Below are 16,809 nucleotides of genomic sequence, written 5' to 3' on the forward strand. Positions count from 1 at the left end.
CATCTATGTGTTTGACTTTAATTTTATCTTTGGATGGAGAGGTAGAAACTTTTTTATTTAGCAAAGACTTGGTTTTATTAATCTTGTGCTATCTGTACTATTCAAACAGTAACACTGAGCTAATTAGATTTTTCATAAAGCATCAACAAGATAATGGACCCTATCTTACGCAATGCGATGCACGTGTTTTTTGCTAGTTTCAGCCCGACGCAGTTATCATTTTCACGTCCTGCGCAATGTTATTTAAATAGCAAATGCATTTGTGCGCGCAGAACGAGGTGTGTTCTGGCGCATTGTTGGCACGTTGCTATTTTGAGGCAACAGAATTATAAATTATTACGTTAGTAATGTGTGCCTATCGGCGGGTCCACAACATGCATACACTCTGCTTATTACACACACAGGGACACGCAGCAGCACACACACACATGCCAAATATTTAAAATAAAAGGATTACAATGTAAAAGATTATTATTGTGTACATAAAGATATGGTGGAATCCGGCTTGTCCCGTAGATGGTCTGCATGCGCACTTTTACCTCGCGCACGAGCAGATCCGTGTGTGCTCTGGAGACTGCTTCGGTCTTTCCACTATCAAATTCCATCATGTAAATAGCGAATCTGCCATGGCACGAGCGCAACTGGCATTTAAAGGGAATGGGAGATGAGACTCTGATTGGTTTAACGCACGTAACACACCCATTACTCATTAAGAGAATAGGGTAGGGACAACCCTTTTAAACCATGCGCCTGGAGTGCCGACCATTTTTTCCCGTCGTTAAACTAGCAAAAGTGGATTCTGACATGCCCTAAGTGCTCTTGCACACTGCGCTTTAGACCATGCGCTTAGATCGTTACAATAGTGCCCAAAAACTCAAACACTTTAATGCCAATTAGAGATACATCAGTATTGGAATTAAGGCAAATTATTATTTTCATGTTATACATAACTGATAAATGAGCGATTTTATTGAGCAGTGATGATAAACTGTTTTTTTTTGTTTTTTTTTTTAGCTGAACGTGCAGCTTTGCTAACGTTACACTCTGACATGCTCTTTAAAGGGTTAGTTCACCCAAAAATGAAAATTCTTGCTGAAGCTCAAACGTGATGCGTAACACATGAGAATGAACCTAATTGGTTCTCACACATCAAGCGTGAGAGTGTGTGTGTGTGTGTGTGTGTGTGTGTGTATATATATATATATATATATATATATATATATATATATATATATATATATATATTAGTAGTTTTTATTGTAATCTATTACATTACACATTTAAAATAATCTAATCTAATTACATTTAGATTACTTTTAGATTACTTTTGACAACTCATTTATCACATTGATTTAAATAGTATAATATTGTACCATATAAATACAATAAAAAAGACAAAGACAAAGAAAATATATTCCTTTATTTGCTATCTTTGAGTGATAATTAAAATAATAATTTGTCAGGAGTTGATTAGATATGCAATGTTGAGAGAACTCTTCTTAAAAGTGAAAATATTTCTGTAAATCCAGTGATCAAATGCTGTGTGGGTCTCAGTTTTCTGTGGTCTGTGACTGCAATGTTCTTTGATCCCGTTTCCTCTTCTTTACCCTACCATTTTCTGTCATGTCTCTAGTCTGTCCCTAAATAGTTACGTAAATATAACAGGGGTAATTATTAAGACTTAATCATTTGCTGCATATTGCATTGTGAAGTAATACGGTTAGCACTCAGGCATTTAATTCATTATGCGGTGTAGTTTGTACCACTTCTGTGTTTGGTGTTTCTAGCTTTGGATTTGTCGAATTGAGTTTGTAAGAAGTGGATTACACAGCCCCTGGGAGTTGGATTGATATGGTAGTACAGTAATTGAGAGGATTATTCATTGAATGCTCATGACGTTGGCAGTGGCTGAATACTGCAGATGCCAGCTGTTTATAGAGCAGAGAGGGCCATCAGACTAACACTGTTCATGATGTTCACAAGAAACAAATTACAGCAGCAAGCTCTAAAACAGACTCTTGACTTAATTGACTCATGTTTCACCTTTTTTTTTTTTTTTGTCAATCAAACACGTAAAGGATTTAGGCAGAAGTCATTCAGTATTCTCTGCTCCATCTAGAAAAAGTAAGTGGAAAAAAGTAGCGTTTATCTGTATGCGTGTGTTTATGAGGTAATTTGTTAAATGTTCATGAATGCTGCTGTCCAATTTTCATTAGCATTTTATTAGTTGCATTCATGTAATTCTGCCCCGACTGCACATGGCTTAATGAATCGATCTGCATTTTGGCCTCATTCAGCCATTAATATTGCACTGACTCTCTTTGCCACCAGTGTGTGTGTTATTAGAGCTTCTCTTGGTGGGATTGTACCTAGTTATGCACAGATGCTGTGCCTGTACACATTTTGCTAGTTGGACCAGAAGTTGTAGGATGTCAGCTTGTAGAATAATACAAATAAAAAAAAGAAGTATTTAAGAAAGCAGAAAGATTGAAAATCGTGATACTTTTTTTAAAGGATTTTTTAATTAATAGAAAGTTCAAAAGAACAGCAGTATTTACTGTAATTTTTTATATTAAATAAATAAGTTATAAAAATTAAATAAAAATCGTATGATAGTAAGTGTGTACAGCACCCCCCTCCCCCCCCTCTCTCTCTCTCTCTCTCTCTCTCTCTGTCTCTCTCTCTCTCTCTCTCTCTCTCTCTCTCTCTCTCTCTCTCTCTCTCTCTCTCTCTCTCTCTCTCTCTCTCTCTCTCTCTCTCTCTCTCACTGCAGTGGAGGCAGCCGCCTGTGAAATTGGGTTCTAAATTACACCATGAAGAATCTTAGCCATCACTCTAATGTTGAGTCAGTTTAAAAACGACCTGGAGAGATCCAGTAGATTCGCTGTCACATGACTTTTAAGCGTGCTGGTCCAGTTGACCTCAGCCTATGGATTACAGAAGTGCTCATTTGAGCTTTAACAACAGACTTTTCAACAAATGTCAAATCAGAGCAGAAAGTCTTAAATTCATTACATCATGGCATTAATGTTGCATGCCTTGCAAAAAAATGATAATTTCTTCCTCAGTATTTATGTTTTCCAGTACAAATATCTAAACATTCTTAAATCAAGATTCAAGCTACTTTTCTGTAAAAAAAAAAAGAAAGAAAAAGTAATAGATATCTGTTGGAAGTTGTATTTTCAAACTCTGAAATGTTTCTAACACAGCTGATGGTGCTTCTCTCTTGACATTTACAGTTAGAGAACATGACGTATCATGTTCCCTTCAATTTATTTCTTAAATTTTCTTTACTTGGTCTTAAATGAACCTTCATTAAACCTGCAGAAATCCTGATAAATGCCTTTTCAATTACAATTAGTACTGAAATTAATTCTGAAATTAATTGGCACCTTCCCATCCATCCATTTACACTTTGGGGACAAACATCTCTAGTTGTTCTTTCTCACTTTTTACTCGTTCACTTATGATTCGATGTAACTTTTGCACCAACTAGACACCAGAAGACCATGCTGATGAAGACTGTTACCCCTCATCCTAGGCACATCCATCACGTATGTCTTCTGTAATTGATTATGCCCCTTTTTTTTTTGATAACTCAGAACAAGCATGAAGCAGCCTTGTTTCACTCATGACCGTCCAGAATGAGTCCAGCGAGACGTGGTTGAAGCTGCAGTTGAGCGATAATAGAATAACTCAGGAGGTGACGTGCCAACTACTCATGCAGAACCGGTGTCAGTGAGGGGTCAGTGCAATAAAACAGGATGCTGGGTGGCCATGCATATGTTTAAAGAGGGTGCTGTGTTAAGGTCTCACAAATCCAGAGGTCTTGCACTTGATATCAGTTTGAATGCGATTGCGGATGCATGTGTGAGGGCCAGAGGGGAATAATGAATACTTTTGAAACAAGTTTGCTTACATTCTCTGAAGAAAGGCAGAAGTCGATCGCTAAGGGATTCTGAGGAGATGTTTTGTTACCCAGGTGTTTCGGGTGGTTGCTAGGGTGTTCTAATCTGGGCAGTTTCTTGCTGTCCTAAGTCAAAAGAGCTTGTGTCTAACTTACAGAAAAAATTATATTTATTTCAGCAAAAATATTTGCAAATAAAGCAGCATTTTTATCTCATAATGGATATCCCATATGGGATAGAAATGCTGCTTCATTGAACACTTGGTTGTGCATTATTCAGAATTTAATTAAGAATGCAATTTTTTTTTTATTGAATGTGAATTGATGTAGCAAACATGATTGAGAATTGCAATTTGAATTTAAGGAAGTATAATGAAAAAGAAATTCATTTAACCCTAAAACGAGTAATTTTTAACTAGAAAAGCAAGGTGAGAATAGGTGTATATTTGCAGCAATAGCCAACAATACATTGTATGGGTCAAAATTATCAATTTTTCTTTTATGGCAAAAATCATTAAGATATTCATGTTCCATGAAGATATTTAGTCAATTTCCTACAGTAAATATATAAAACCTTTATTTTTGTGAGTGAATGCAGCACAATCGCAAACATAAATGAACAACTTTCGCAAATTTGTCAACTTTTCGCGATTTTATCAATGTTTAGACTTTTTTGCACCCTCAGTTTCCAGATTTTCAAATAGTTGTATCTCGGCCAAATATTGCCCTATCCTAACAAACCATACATCAATGGAAAGCTTATTTATTCAGATTTCGGGTGAATTTCAAAAAATTTACCTATGTGACTGGTTTTGTGGTCCAGGGTCACATATGTGTATATATTTAGCATAAAGTTTTAAAATCCTCTAAAATGTGATGCATTGTTCCAATATTACATCCGAATTACTAACCCTTTTATATGTGTATCTTTCCCCCATTTTGTCATTTTCTAGGGCTACTTCCTCCTATTTGAGTCAATGCTAGACTCTGTGCTCTACGCCAGGGATCGGTACCTTGCAGAAGATGGTTTGGGTGAGTCAAATGCGCATGTTTCAGCATTCTGAGATAAGGGCTATCTGGGAGGTCATTGGCTAGACCTACAAATTGTTTTCTTTACTTATGGGACACAGTGAGCCCATCTCTCATATTGGGGTTTTATTTTCAAGGTCTATCAAACAGACCTCATTTATTTTAATAGGAGGATTTCACACAGACTGAAGCAGGGCTGTCTAAAACGATGAAAGATGAGTTAGCATGTGTGTGTTTGTTTCCCTTGCAGGGACCATTACAAAGAGGTGTTATCATGAAAATGGTGTGGTGTTGAACATTATTTAGCCTCCCCCTTTATCGTGACCATAACCAATAAAAAAATGGAGGTGTAGAAGTGTGTTGAGAATTTGGTAGTTAGTTTTAATGTGCCTTATATTGGCTTAAAAAAGGTGGCTACAAACCATTAATGTAGATTAATATGTTTGTTTTTTTATTTTTAAAGTTTTTCTTACACACTTTTGAAAATCTGTTTTTCTCCTTTTTTTTTAATTCGTGATAGATGGAGGGATATAATTTTATGGAATACTGCCGTACTTTATTTTTATTTTTATTTATTTTTTTACATGCTCTCGTAATCTTTAATCAAAGCATGTGCAGTGACATCGATTCTCTTCTCTGATGATGCGTTTACTGGCACGAGGGCGGGGCAACCTGTCACTCAAATGACATCACAGCAAAAGCAAACCCCAACTGTCCAATCAATTTCCAATGGACAAAATCAAATTAATTTCATATTTATTAAAGCAAACAATTTTTAAAAAACATTTACTGAAACATTGCTAAATTTACTTATGATGTTTAACTCATTCTAAACTCCCAAATGATCATTCTTGCACAAAAATTGTGACTTTGTATAAATATTAAGGATAAAATAATAAATGAGATCTATTTTGCTATGCTGCAGGAAACACTGCATTTAACTCTTAGGATACTATTTAGGATACTTTTATATTTGCGAAAGTCATGCCACCACAATCTTCCTTCATACTGCAGTTTTGTAGAACCACCTTTCACACTTGCTTAGTTTACAGCATAATGTTCTGCATGTTTTCCAGGTGTTCTCTCTTATCTCACACCCTGCATGCTGCGCTGCCTTTTACTACATATTGATTTCCGTCAATAAAACATAAATTAAAGCAACTGATGAATAACTAAGCAGTCCTTGGGCACTCACCTTCTAGATACCAGAAAACAAACATATTTTTCTTTCATTGTTCGGGAAACTGCAGCATCCAGACAAAGGTTGTGGATGGAGTGGAAGTAGATGTTAAACATGCTGCATGTGTCTTGTGGCTCTGCGTCATTTTCTTGTCCACTGTGGAGGTTTAAGTGAACAGATGCTGAGGAGATTCGGTGGTACGCAGTGCACACGCTGACTGGATGAATTATGACTTCAAGGATCTTGACACAGGAAATGTTACACTCTCCTGATCTTTACAGCATCATGGGATTGAGGATGGGTAGGGATGTGAATTGTTAGGAATTTTACGATTCTAGTTATGATTCCGATTCCACTTAATGACTCCGGTCGCTTTTTTTAATTCTATTAAAGTCCCCCTGTGTTGAAAATCCAGCTTTAAATGTTGTTTATATGTCTATGTGGCATTTTTAAATATGCTTTAAGACAAACCATGTTCAAATTCATAAGTCAACACCATTCCTGAGTATTTTCTTCTTAAAACTGCAGTGAACCAAAGACAGTCTCAAAATCGCTGGTGTTTCTGACTTCACAAACTACCTTGTAACTAATCAGGTCAAAGTGTGATCGTCAACGAGTGGATCTCTGAGCTGGTGTGAGTGAGTGGAGGCGGGGCTCATTTGCATGTTCATAGAACCACGTATACTAAAGGAGATACTATACTAAATGAAATTATTTAAAAAAAAATTTAAACGCTTAATTATGTCATTTTTGTGATCAAAGATGAGTTTTAAGGGCTAAAATGATTGACTAAAGTTTTTTTTAAAACTTTTTTAGTACTTTTCAGGGACCTCCAAATAATTGTTCTTAACAGATATTTATATGTATGTATGTATGCATGTATGTATGTATGTATGTATGTATGTGTGTATGTGTATAGATGTATGTATAGATATAGATGTATATCTATAATGAAATACTGCCGTATTATAAATTATTTTCCGTGCACATCATTACCTTTTTTAATTCATGTGCTCTCGTAATCTTTAATCAAAGCATGTGCAGTGACATCGCTTCTCTTCTCTGATGATGCGTTTACTGGCACGAGGACGGGGCAACCTGTCACTTAAATGACATCACAGCAATAGCAAACCCCAACTGTCCAATCAATTTCTAATGGACAAAATCAAGCCCCGCCCTACATTTAGTTTCACTCCATTTCTGTAACATCACAGGACAGTTTTCACAATTTGTTGAAACCATGATAAAAAAAAAATTCCCAGGATTCTTTGATGAATAGAACAAACTGAATTTGAAATAGAAATACTTTGTAACAGTAGAAATGTCTTTACTTTAATTTAATGCAACCTTGATGCACATTGTCATTCCAATTTTATTGGACAAAATCTGTTGCATGCAAGATGAGCCATCAACATTTGAACATACATTTTTATGCATATATGTGCTAGGAAATCCAGAAATGTGAGAGGCACAGGCGGAATAGCACTGAGTCGTCCAGTGAGGCAGCACGTTTCTATTTTTCAGCTCAGTCGGAAAGCCCGCAGCCATGTATACCTGGTGTGAAGCAGATTGATATAATGGCCCATCATGTGGCAGCTCTGCACTGTGTCAGATCAACATTACTTACCCCTGCCACTATAACCTCATTTCTCCCTCTCTCTCCTTTATACCTCATATTATTAACCTTTCTCTTCATCCTGAAACGTGGTGTGTGCTTTCGCTCTCTCATCACTGGATGCTTTTTTTTTTTTCACCCCCTGTTCTTACTACCCTCTTCTTCACGGCTGCCCTCAAGAGGAACCGGAGGGGGGGTGCTTGACAAACGGGCCATGAGCACCGAGTCGAGAAGGACGCAGATGTCAAAGCTATGAATCTTGGGACACTACACCCCCCTTCTCCCTCGCCCCCTTCTCTCTCTTTCTCTAGCCTCCACTCCCTGTTCAGGTGCGGGACGGTCCTGTGTACCACCCAATCAGTGCTTACACGCGTCTCCCAAGACAATCACTCATAGCTCCACTAATCAGAGAAAATGAGGTGACAAATCCACTCCAGGTGTGTGTGCGTGTGTGGTTTTTCACCCTACGTGACACCCACAGGGTCACAGCGAAGGCTTTAAGGTACAGGCTGGAGGTTATAATATGCCAGTCACGATTCTGTCACACGGGAGACACGATTTTGATGGGACACACTTTATTATGGCGCAGGAGAGTGAATGTGCACCCTTAACCCTTGATTAAAGGTCAGACAAAGTTGGTGAGATGTAGTCTATCATGGATTTCTCTTTTGAAGCGTAGGACAGAGTTAATGGGACTGTCTGTTCTGAAATGGCTGTTTTTGATTTTCACCCAACAACATCTAATTACTAGAAACATTAAGATGATTTTCTTGTTTTCTATTATGTAAAATATGTTTTTCAATAAACATCTGGCCATATTACATAATACTATATATGTAGTCTAAAAATTTTAATATATGTATACATAATTTTTTACTTAATTTATCTAGCTTTATTTAACTAGTTGTCACTTAAGTACAAGATACATATTTTCAGTTATTTAATTATTATATTATGTAATTATGTAAAATAAATTAGATGCACTAATGAAATATTTATTTATTTTAAAAAAACCATTTTATACCTTGAAATCTACTTTTTGTTGACAATTTGTTATACACATCACTTTTTTTTCTGGCAAAAGAAGAAAAACAAGGGTTTTCTGTAAACTGTGTTCCCCTGATTTATGAATAGTCTATGTTTGATTATTTTTTTATTTTTTTTATTTTAGAACACATATTGTTTTAATTTGTCTTAAGTCTTATAGGGCCCTATCTTGCACCCAGCGCAATTGACTTTGTACACATGTATCATTCCTATTTTGCACCCGCGCAAAGCGGACTTTTCCTTCCTCAGACGCACGTCGGTAAATTAGGAAATACACTTGCGCTCCCGGGGGCGGTTCAGCGCAAAGAGGAGGCGTGTTCCGGCGCAAACGTTCCTTCATGCTATTTTGCAGGTTTAGAAAACAATTGCGCCACTATCCAGGAAAAAATAGTTTAAAGTCAGTGGCGCGTTGCGCATGTTATTGCTATTTTAAGGGCGCATGCTTGGCCATAATCAATGTAGCGTGTGCACAACGCGCACTTTGATTCTCTCATCTACACAGAAGCAGCAGTTTTCATTTTTGCAAATCATACATTATTACGATAGATAGATAGACAGACAATTTATTATAAAAGCATACATCTAGCTTACACATTTACCCAAATTATCATACACCTGTTTAACCGAAGTTAATTTGGGTGTGTTTCTCCATCCCCAATGTCCCTGACGAGAACGTCGGTCTCCTCGGCTGTGAACCGCTCCTGGCGCGCGCCTGGCAAATCCGCCGTTATAATAGGAATCCAAGCGCGCCTGCTCTTAAAGGGAATGTGAGATGTCGCTCTGATTGGTTTATTTCACGTAACGCCCAAACCACACCTATGAATAATGAAGCTACTTCAGACCAACCCCTTTTAGATTTGCGCCGGGCGCAAGAGGCATTTATCCCGCCGGGAAAATAGCAACAGCGCCGAGACCCGCCCACAAAGTTACTTGCGCTTTGCGCTTGACACTTGCGTTTCAGATCGTTAAAATAGGGCCCATAGTGTGTTATGATCCTCAATTGTTCAGTGAACGATGCCCAATTTTGTTCTGTAACTATTTAAAAAGTCGACAAGTGTATATGCTTGGTATTTTAATTTTTAAAAGTTGTATAGTGTATTCCAGCCGTAATGCACACAGGCTGAATAAGGCTTGTTTGTAATTGAAAATGTTACAATTGCCCTGATTTCACTTTATGCACATACAAATAAAATTACATAAATGTAAGACAAAATGATTTACACATTCAGGATCTCCTGATGTTTAGTGTAGATATTAGTGATGTCTCATGTCTGGTTTCTCCGGTAGCATGAAATAAATGCACTGCAGCTTTTAGTTTGTCTCTGATGGCCAAACGTAAAGGACATTAAGAACTGATAGATGCAGAGTTTTTATGATTATGACTATCAGCTGAATACAGATTTTTTTTTTGCCAGAAGCATGTGCTTGGTAACCATTAACATCATCACACAGGGACATTTACCAGCACTGGAAACGACTGAAACATTACTGAATGAGAGCGTCAGGGCTCTGGTTTACCATTTCATGATAGATGTGCTCATTATTGCACATTTGTGTAAAGGATGAGGTCTAATACGCCCACACAATGTCCAGCCGTTCCTTACGCTTTAGTTATCAGTTATATAAAACCAAATATTTTTGTAAAAAATAGTCATATTTTTAGTTTTTAGTTCAGCTTTAATTGAAAGTATATTGGCTTTTTTAATCGGTGTATATCAAACACATTTACAGTTTGCAATTTTCTTGTTTGAAAAGTCTATTGATAGGTGCATTAATCTACTTTATGCCTTGTCATAATTGTGGCACGTTCAAACCGATGTTTCCAAGTAGGTTTGCTTCTTTTTTTTTTTTTTTTTTTATGCCAGTGAATTTGTTCAAACATTCAGTGCTTGTATGTTTAATGCCAACAAATTAATATGCAGTCAAAGTTTACAAATGTAGGACATTTAATTGGAGTCATTTCGAGTTTAATGGGCTCGAACCAGCTTCCCTGGGAGCAGTGTGGCCCAGATATGTCTAGATCATGTGAGCTAACCACTGCACCAGAGATCTGAAAAGCTGCGCATAAATCTTTTAATGGATGTTACATGGCTTAGTGGTTCCGGACCGGTAAGCCAAAGGTTGTGGGTTTAAACCCCAGGAGGTGCGATTCAGGAACACAATCTAAGGGTACGTTTACACGACAACGATGTACTAAAAATGGAAACGTTTTTCCTTTGCGTTTTTCGATAAAGATGACAACGTTGTCAAAACGATCCCCGTTCACATGGACATAAAAATTACTAAAACACTTTATTTTAAGGTGATGTAGTTACATTGAACTTACTCAAATTAGTACGGAGTAATATTAATTAACCACATGTACTTACTATAGCGTTACGTTTTGGGTTTGGTTACTTGTAATTATGCATAATTTACTGTTATCACTATAGTAATTACATGGCGTGTAATTACGTCACCTTTAAATAAAGTGATACCGAACGCTGTATTATTCATGCCAGGCCAGTAGTTGGCGATGTCACTTTGTAAAGAAACACTACACGCCTATAGACTGAACACGTAATTCGCTTGCGCATAACGTCACCGTTTTCACAAATTGGTGTTTTTGTAGTTTACATGGAGATGATAACGGTATTGTTTTCAAAAATGGCATTGTCGTTTAAACGAACGGCCAAAACGCATTCAAAGTTTTACATTTTTAGTTGAAAACGTTGTAGAGTAAATGGTCCATAAGTCAAATATGTACCATGAGTCACTTTGGATAAGAAAGTGTCTGCTAAATGAATAATGTTCTTGTCATGTAAAGTATTGACTCATGAGGGCTTCGTTTGACTTTGAACATATATCATATGTAAGCCCTGCAGATGATGTCTTTTACTCACTTTCATTCATCATCTTTCTTTTCAGTCTTTCCGGACCGATGCAATATCAGCCTGGCGGCGGTGGGGGACACTCAGAAACACAGTGACCGCATTGCATTCTGGGATGATGTATATGGCTTCAAGATGATGTGTATGAAGAAGGCTGTGATACCAGAAGCTGTAGTGGAGGTGTTGAAGCCCGAGACGGTCATTTCAGAGCCCGCGGTGATTAAGGTAAGAGGAGAGACTTTATTAGGGTCTTTCTAGAAACGTCTGAAGGGAATTATCAGCGAAATGATTAGTTAATTCTGAATGGCCCAGTGAAGCATGTCATCTATTGAGATTTAATAGTGGGTCTTCAGGAAAAACCTATTCCCTTTTGTGCTTGTGATGTTCCTCAAGTCTCATTGGCTAAAAGCATCTGCCAAATGAACACATGTAAATGTAAATATTCACTTTTAATAATATCGCAGCGCAGATGGGTTGGGCTCCATACGCTACTTTTCAAACATTTGGAGTCAGTAAGATTTCTATTTTTAAAGAAATTAATACTTTTATTCAGCAATATAATGGTATCCCTGAAAATAACAACTGTTTTCAACAATGATAATAAAAAGAAATGCTTCTTGAGCACTAAATCAGCTGATTTCTGAAGGATCATGTGACACTGAAGACTGGAGTAATGATGCTGAAAATGAAGCTTTGCCATCACAGAAATAAATTACGTTATAAAATATATTTTTCTATATAGAAAATATGTAGAAAACAGCTATTTTAAATTTCAATAATATTTCACACTACTACCGTTTTATTAATAATATTACTGTACTTATTGTATATTTGATCAAATAAATGCAGCCTTGGTGAGCATAAGAGACTTCTTTCAAAAATACAAAAAAATCTTACCGACCCCAATGGTAGTGTAAAGGGATAGTTTACCCCAAAATTAAACTGGTCATTCCAAACCCTTATGATTTTCCAAGCTGCTCTTTTCCATACAACAGAAGTGGATGGTGATTTATACTGTCACTTTCATTTTTGGGTGAACTATTCCTACACGTTATCTGGTTACTAATCCCCTCTTTTTAACTATATAATGGTGTCTGTCTTATTAGATTTGGTGGAACTCATTAACTCACCTGAATCCCTAATTAATTGAGTCTGGGCTGGACAGAAAGCCAATTTCCTGTGTTGTGGCCTTGTTTTGAGATAGAGGGAGGAGGGGGAAAACGAAGGTAGGATCAAGCAGAAGATGAAGAGAAGGGAGTGACAGATTGTGAGCAGAGAGCGAGAGACGTTTGAGAGGAAGTAAAGCCTCGGAGGCCGTCTGTGACAATGGCTGATTGATTATTCTAATCCTTATTTAAAGTCCTCCTTGGTAAACTTCACCATTACTTATCACTGTCTGCCATGGCTTTGTACAAACACTTATGAGGAAAAACACACATATGGTTAATGTTGTTCTTCCTGGGATTTTTCAAAAAATATTTAAGTGGAAGATGCCTCCAATGAATCTGAGCAAAAAAATAACACTAATAAATGTGTTTGTTCTGTTTTTTTATTTTTTGTATTTTTAGTTTTTTAAGGTGTTTCCGCAAGAGCTACTGTATAGTTACATTGAAATGTGATGACACAGTATATACATTTTTAACAGAAAAACTAAGGCCCTGTTTATTAAGTTAAACCTGTTTTATTATTATTTAGTCCCTGTATATTTATTAAGATGTCGATCGGTCGATCGGATCACAAGTGGATGACGCTAAATACAGGTGTAAACAGGGTTTAAAACGTTTTGAGCTTGTCCACTTTTTACCACTTCCAGAGGTAGTTGAAAACACATTAGACCGGATTGATTTCGTATGTAAACGCTCATGTGATCAAATGCCTTCAAACAGCCACAAAAGACCGTCTATTCTCCGTCTACTGACTTAATGCGGAAACATTATGGGAAGCGCACTAGCCAGACGGGATTTAAACTTTGTCGACTGAAGACCTAAGTTTAGTTTTGAAGATGAAAAACGTACCAAGCACAATGTTCTCTCACCATTCCTGATTTCAAACACACACAAATCTGATGCTTTTCTTGTGTTTCTCTGTCATTTTCGGTCGCATTCATATGTAAATTACATTAGCAGTTGCGTTCAAAAGATCTGATAATTTTTTTGTGAAGAAATCAGGACAGAAGTGGTTGAAAGTGCAAAAGAGACAGATTAAAACACCAGGTGTAAAAGGGAATGTGTCTCCCTCGTCTACTTGTGATCCGATCGACCAAAACGCATCGTAATACTAGGTGTAAACAGGGCAGATTGTAGATTGAACAAAGTTTTACGTCTTCTCAGAAAAATGTGACCAGTGTTACCCGTATGTTCAACCACGGGGGCTGAATTTCATTATATTCCCTGACATTGATCATTAAATGGCTCAAACATAAGCAATAATGAAAATTAAATGCAGAAATCCATCATTTCCTCTCTGTGCTGAAACATTGCACATCTTACTTCCATTATCTCACTGATCCCACCCCAATAACGCCATTTAACGGTGGTCAGAGTTCCATTAAATGAACACATTCTAGCGTGGAGTCCACTTACAACATTTAATGACACGTCTTCCACTTAAACTAGACACATTTACTGCTTTTTATTGCATTTTTGTCATGTTGAGGTTTAATTCTGTTTAACAATATTAAATTTAATTATTTAATAATCTATTTTTTATCTTTAAAATGTAATAATTATAATTGATCATTTAAAAGAAGTAATCATTATGCCAATCCTCTTGCATTCCGCCTACATTACTAGCTTTTTATTTACAGCAAGTATAATGTAAAGTATAATTTATTTGTTGTATTGTGTTCTTTAAAATGTTTTATTCCATCAAGCACTTAAAAACTAATGCATGTGCTCCAATATATTATGTGCCCTTATGTTGCGAAGTTGAGATTGAGTTTAGGTCATATCATTTATCAACAGAAAGTAAAAAAGTAAAGTAAAAACAAATCTATGTCTAAAATGGTCTTGAATGTCTATTGATGATATCCAGTGTTAGCTGTCCAAGAACTATATTTGTGACCTCTACTGCTTCCAACTTTTTAGCCATCTCTGTTACTTTATAAGATGTTTGAAGAAGTTTTGTTCATGTGTGTCCCTCTCTAGACTATTGACTGCGGCACTGTGACTGTTTCTGAGCTGGATTTCACCGTAGGCTTCTCTCTGAAGATAACGGCCAGCACATTCTGTACAGTGAGTAGATCCAACACACACAAACAAACTCGCACACAACAGTGATTATTGACTGTTTTACACACACTTCAATCTTCAGAGCTAATCAAGGTTGTCAGGTGTGAAGATTAATTAGTGGTGGGGAGATGTCTGGGATGGGTCCGGTAGCTCAGACATCAGTCTGGTGGTGTGATGGACAGATGGGTTTTCGTACAGGTGAAGGTAACAGCAGCCAGTGAAAGGTTTTACTTTATTTCATGGTCTAAATACAACTGCATGACTCCATGTGTGAGGTCAAATATACGGAGAGGGTATTAAAGGAATATTTCTCTCTCACTTGTCATTCTAGCACTGTAAAACAAAAAGGGAAATTATGAAAAATAGCCATGCAACTCTTGTCCTATGTGCAGGTGCATTCTTTATTTATTTATTTTTCAAAATTAACTAAATTTAAATTGAGTCAATACACCATCAATCCTTTTTCTACAATGTGTTTTTGTCTGTTTTATTTCTCAAAAACTGAGTAATGCATTTTATTGAATTGATATATTGCCATATGTCGCTCTCTAACAGAGTTCATGGTAAAGCATTATCTGTTGTGAAGGGTCATTTCATTATGGTTGTTGTAGCGCTGTGCTGGAAGTACCGTGTCTATTAATGGGTAAAACTACAGGAACATCTTCAGCCAGTCAGCTTGAGATCATTTCCATCTAAACTGGTTATTTCTCTTAAGTCTAGTAATGAATGTTTTATGAGCAGTGGATAAACACATTCATCCACACAGTCACACAGAGATGAAGCACAACCAAAACAATGTTTTGTTTTTTTAACCGCTAATTAAATTTACATAGTGTACATTTTAATAACTATCCATTGTGGCCATGTCTGTCAAGCTCCAAAAAGGCCATAAAACACCATTAAACTTCCATAAAATTAGATTGTATTACTTTAAATTGATCAAAAGTGACAGTTGAGACTTATAATGTTAAAAAAATGATTTTTATTTCAAATAAATGCTTGATAATAATCAGAAGTATTTCTTGCGCATCAAATTAGCATATTACAATTATTTCTGGGGGATCATGTGACTGAAGACTGGAGTAATGATGCTGAAAATCAGCTAAATTATGTTTAAAATATATCAAAATAGAAAACAGTTATTTTAAATTTCACAATATTACTGTTTTCACTGTATTTTTGTTCAAATAAAAGCAGCCTTAGTGAGCATAAAACACTTATTTCAAAATCATTAAAACAAATCTTACCAACCCCAAACTTTAAACAGAATTGTATATTCCAAATACTCTGCTGTCATATGTCAATAGTCATGGAAAACATCTTAATTGTACAATACAATTGTCCGTACTGCTTAATCGAACTGGTGCAATGTGTCTGGTGATGACACATGTGAAAGCCAATGTCGTTTGGCCTCAAAATAGTCATTTGGGTGATTTTTAGTAGAAGGTTAATAGTGTTTTTTGCAGTGATTTTGAACAGTTTTTCTAGGAAGCAGAGCAGCGTGAACATTCTTGAGAGTTTCTTCTTTTTTTTCATACCAGTTCAGAATGACTTGAAGGTGCGTAAATAATGTCATAACTTTCAGTTCTATGTGAACTCTTCCTTTCAAGACATCATGTTTGTTTGTTTTTCAACCGATACTGTTTGCTAGGTCACCATTCATGTCAGGGTGTATTTTCTGGTAGTATGTTCTGGATTATGTGTGTGTGCATTTGTCAGTGAAAAGTGAGAGTTGGTGAGAGACGAGAAAAAAGCAAAGAAAAAAAAAGCAACTGAAATTTCAAGTGTAATTTTTCTTTTGTCTCCCAGTTTTGTCCCAGCATTATTGTTCCTGCTTCTTTGTTATAGCTTTTATGGATTAATCAATACTATATTAGTATCTCCCTTCCCCTCTCAGAGTTAGTCTGGATTTAATGGAGTTTGTAAGCATC

The 16,809-nt window shown here is 36.5% G+C and overlaps 1 protein-coding gene across 1 annotated transcript in view; it reads left to right on the forward strand.

The window, feature by feature from the left end:
* The window catches only part of prmt3 (protein arginine methyltransferase 3), a 57,669-nt gene that overhangs the window by 19,002 nt on the left and 21,858 nt on the right, over positions 1-16,809 (forward strand). The window contains exons 11-13 of the mRNA XM_082157581.1: positions 4,861-4,939; positions 11,686-11,873; positions 14,795-14,881. Of these exons, the coding sequence (XP_082013707.1) occupies positions 4,861-4,939; positions 11,686-11,873; positions 14,795-14,881 (354 nt within the window). The remainder of the gene's footprint in view (positions 1-4,860; positions 4,940-11,685; positions 11,874-14,794; positions 14,882-16,809) is intronic.

The sequence above is a fragment of the Leuciscus leuciscus genome (genome assembly GCF_965113295.1).
Source record: "Leuciscus leuciscus genome assembly, chromosome: 2".
In the NCBI taxonomy this organism is placed as follows: Eukaryota; Metazoa; Chordata; class Actinopteri; order Cypriniformes; family Leuciscidae; genus Leuciscus; species Leuciscus leuciscus.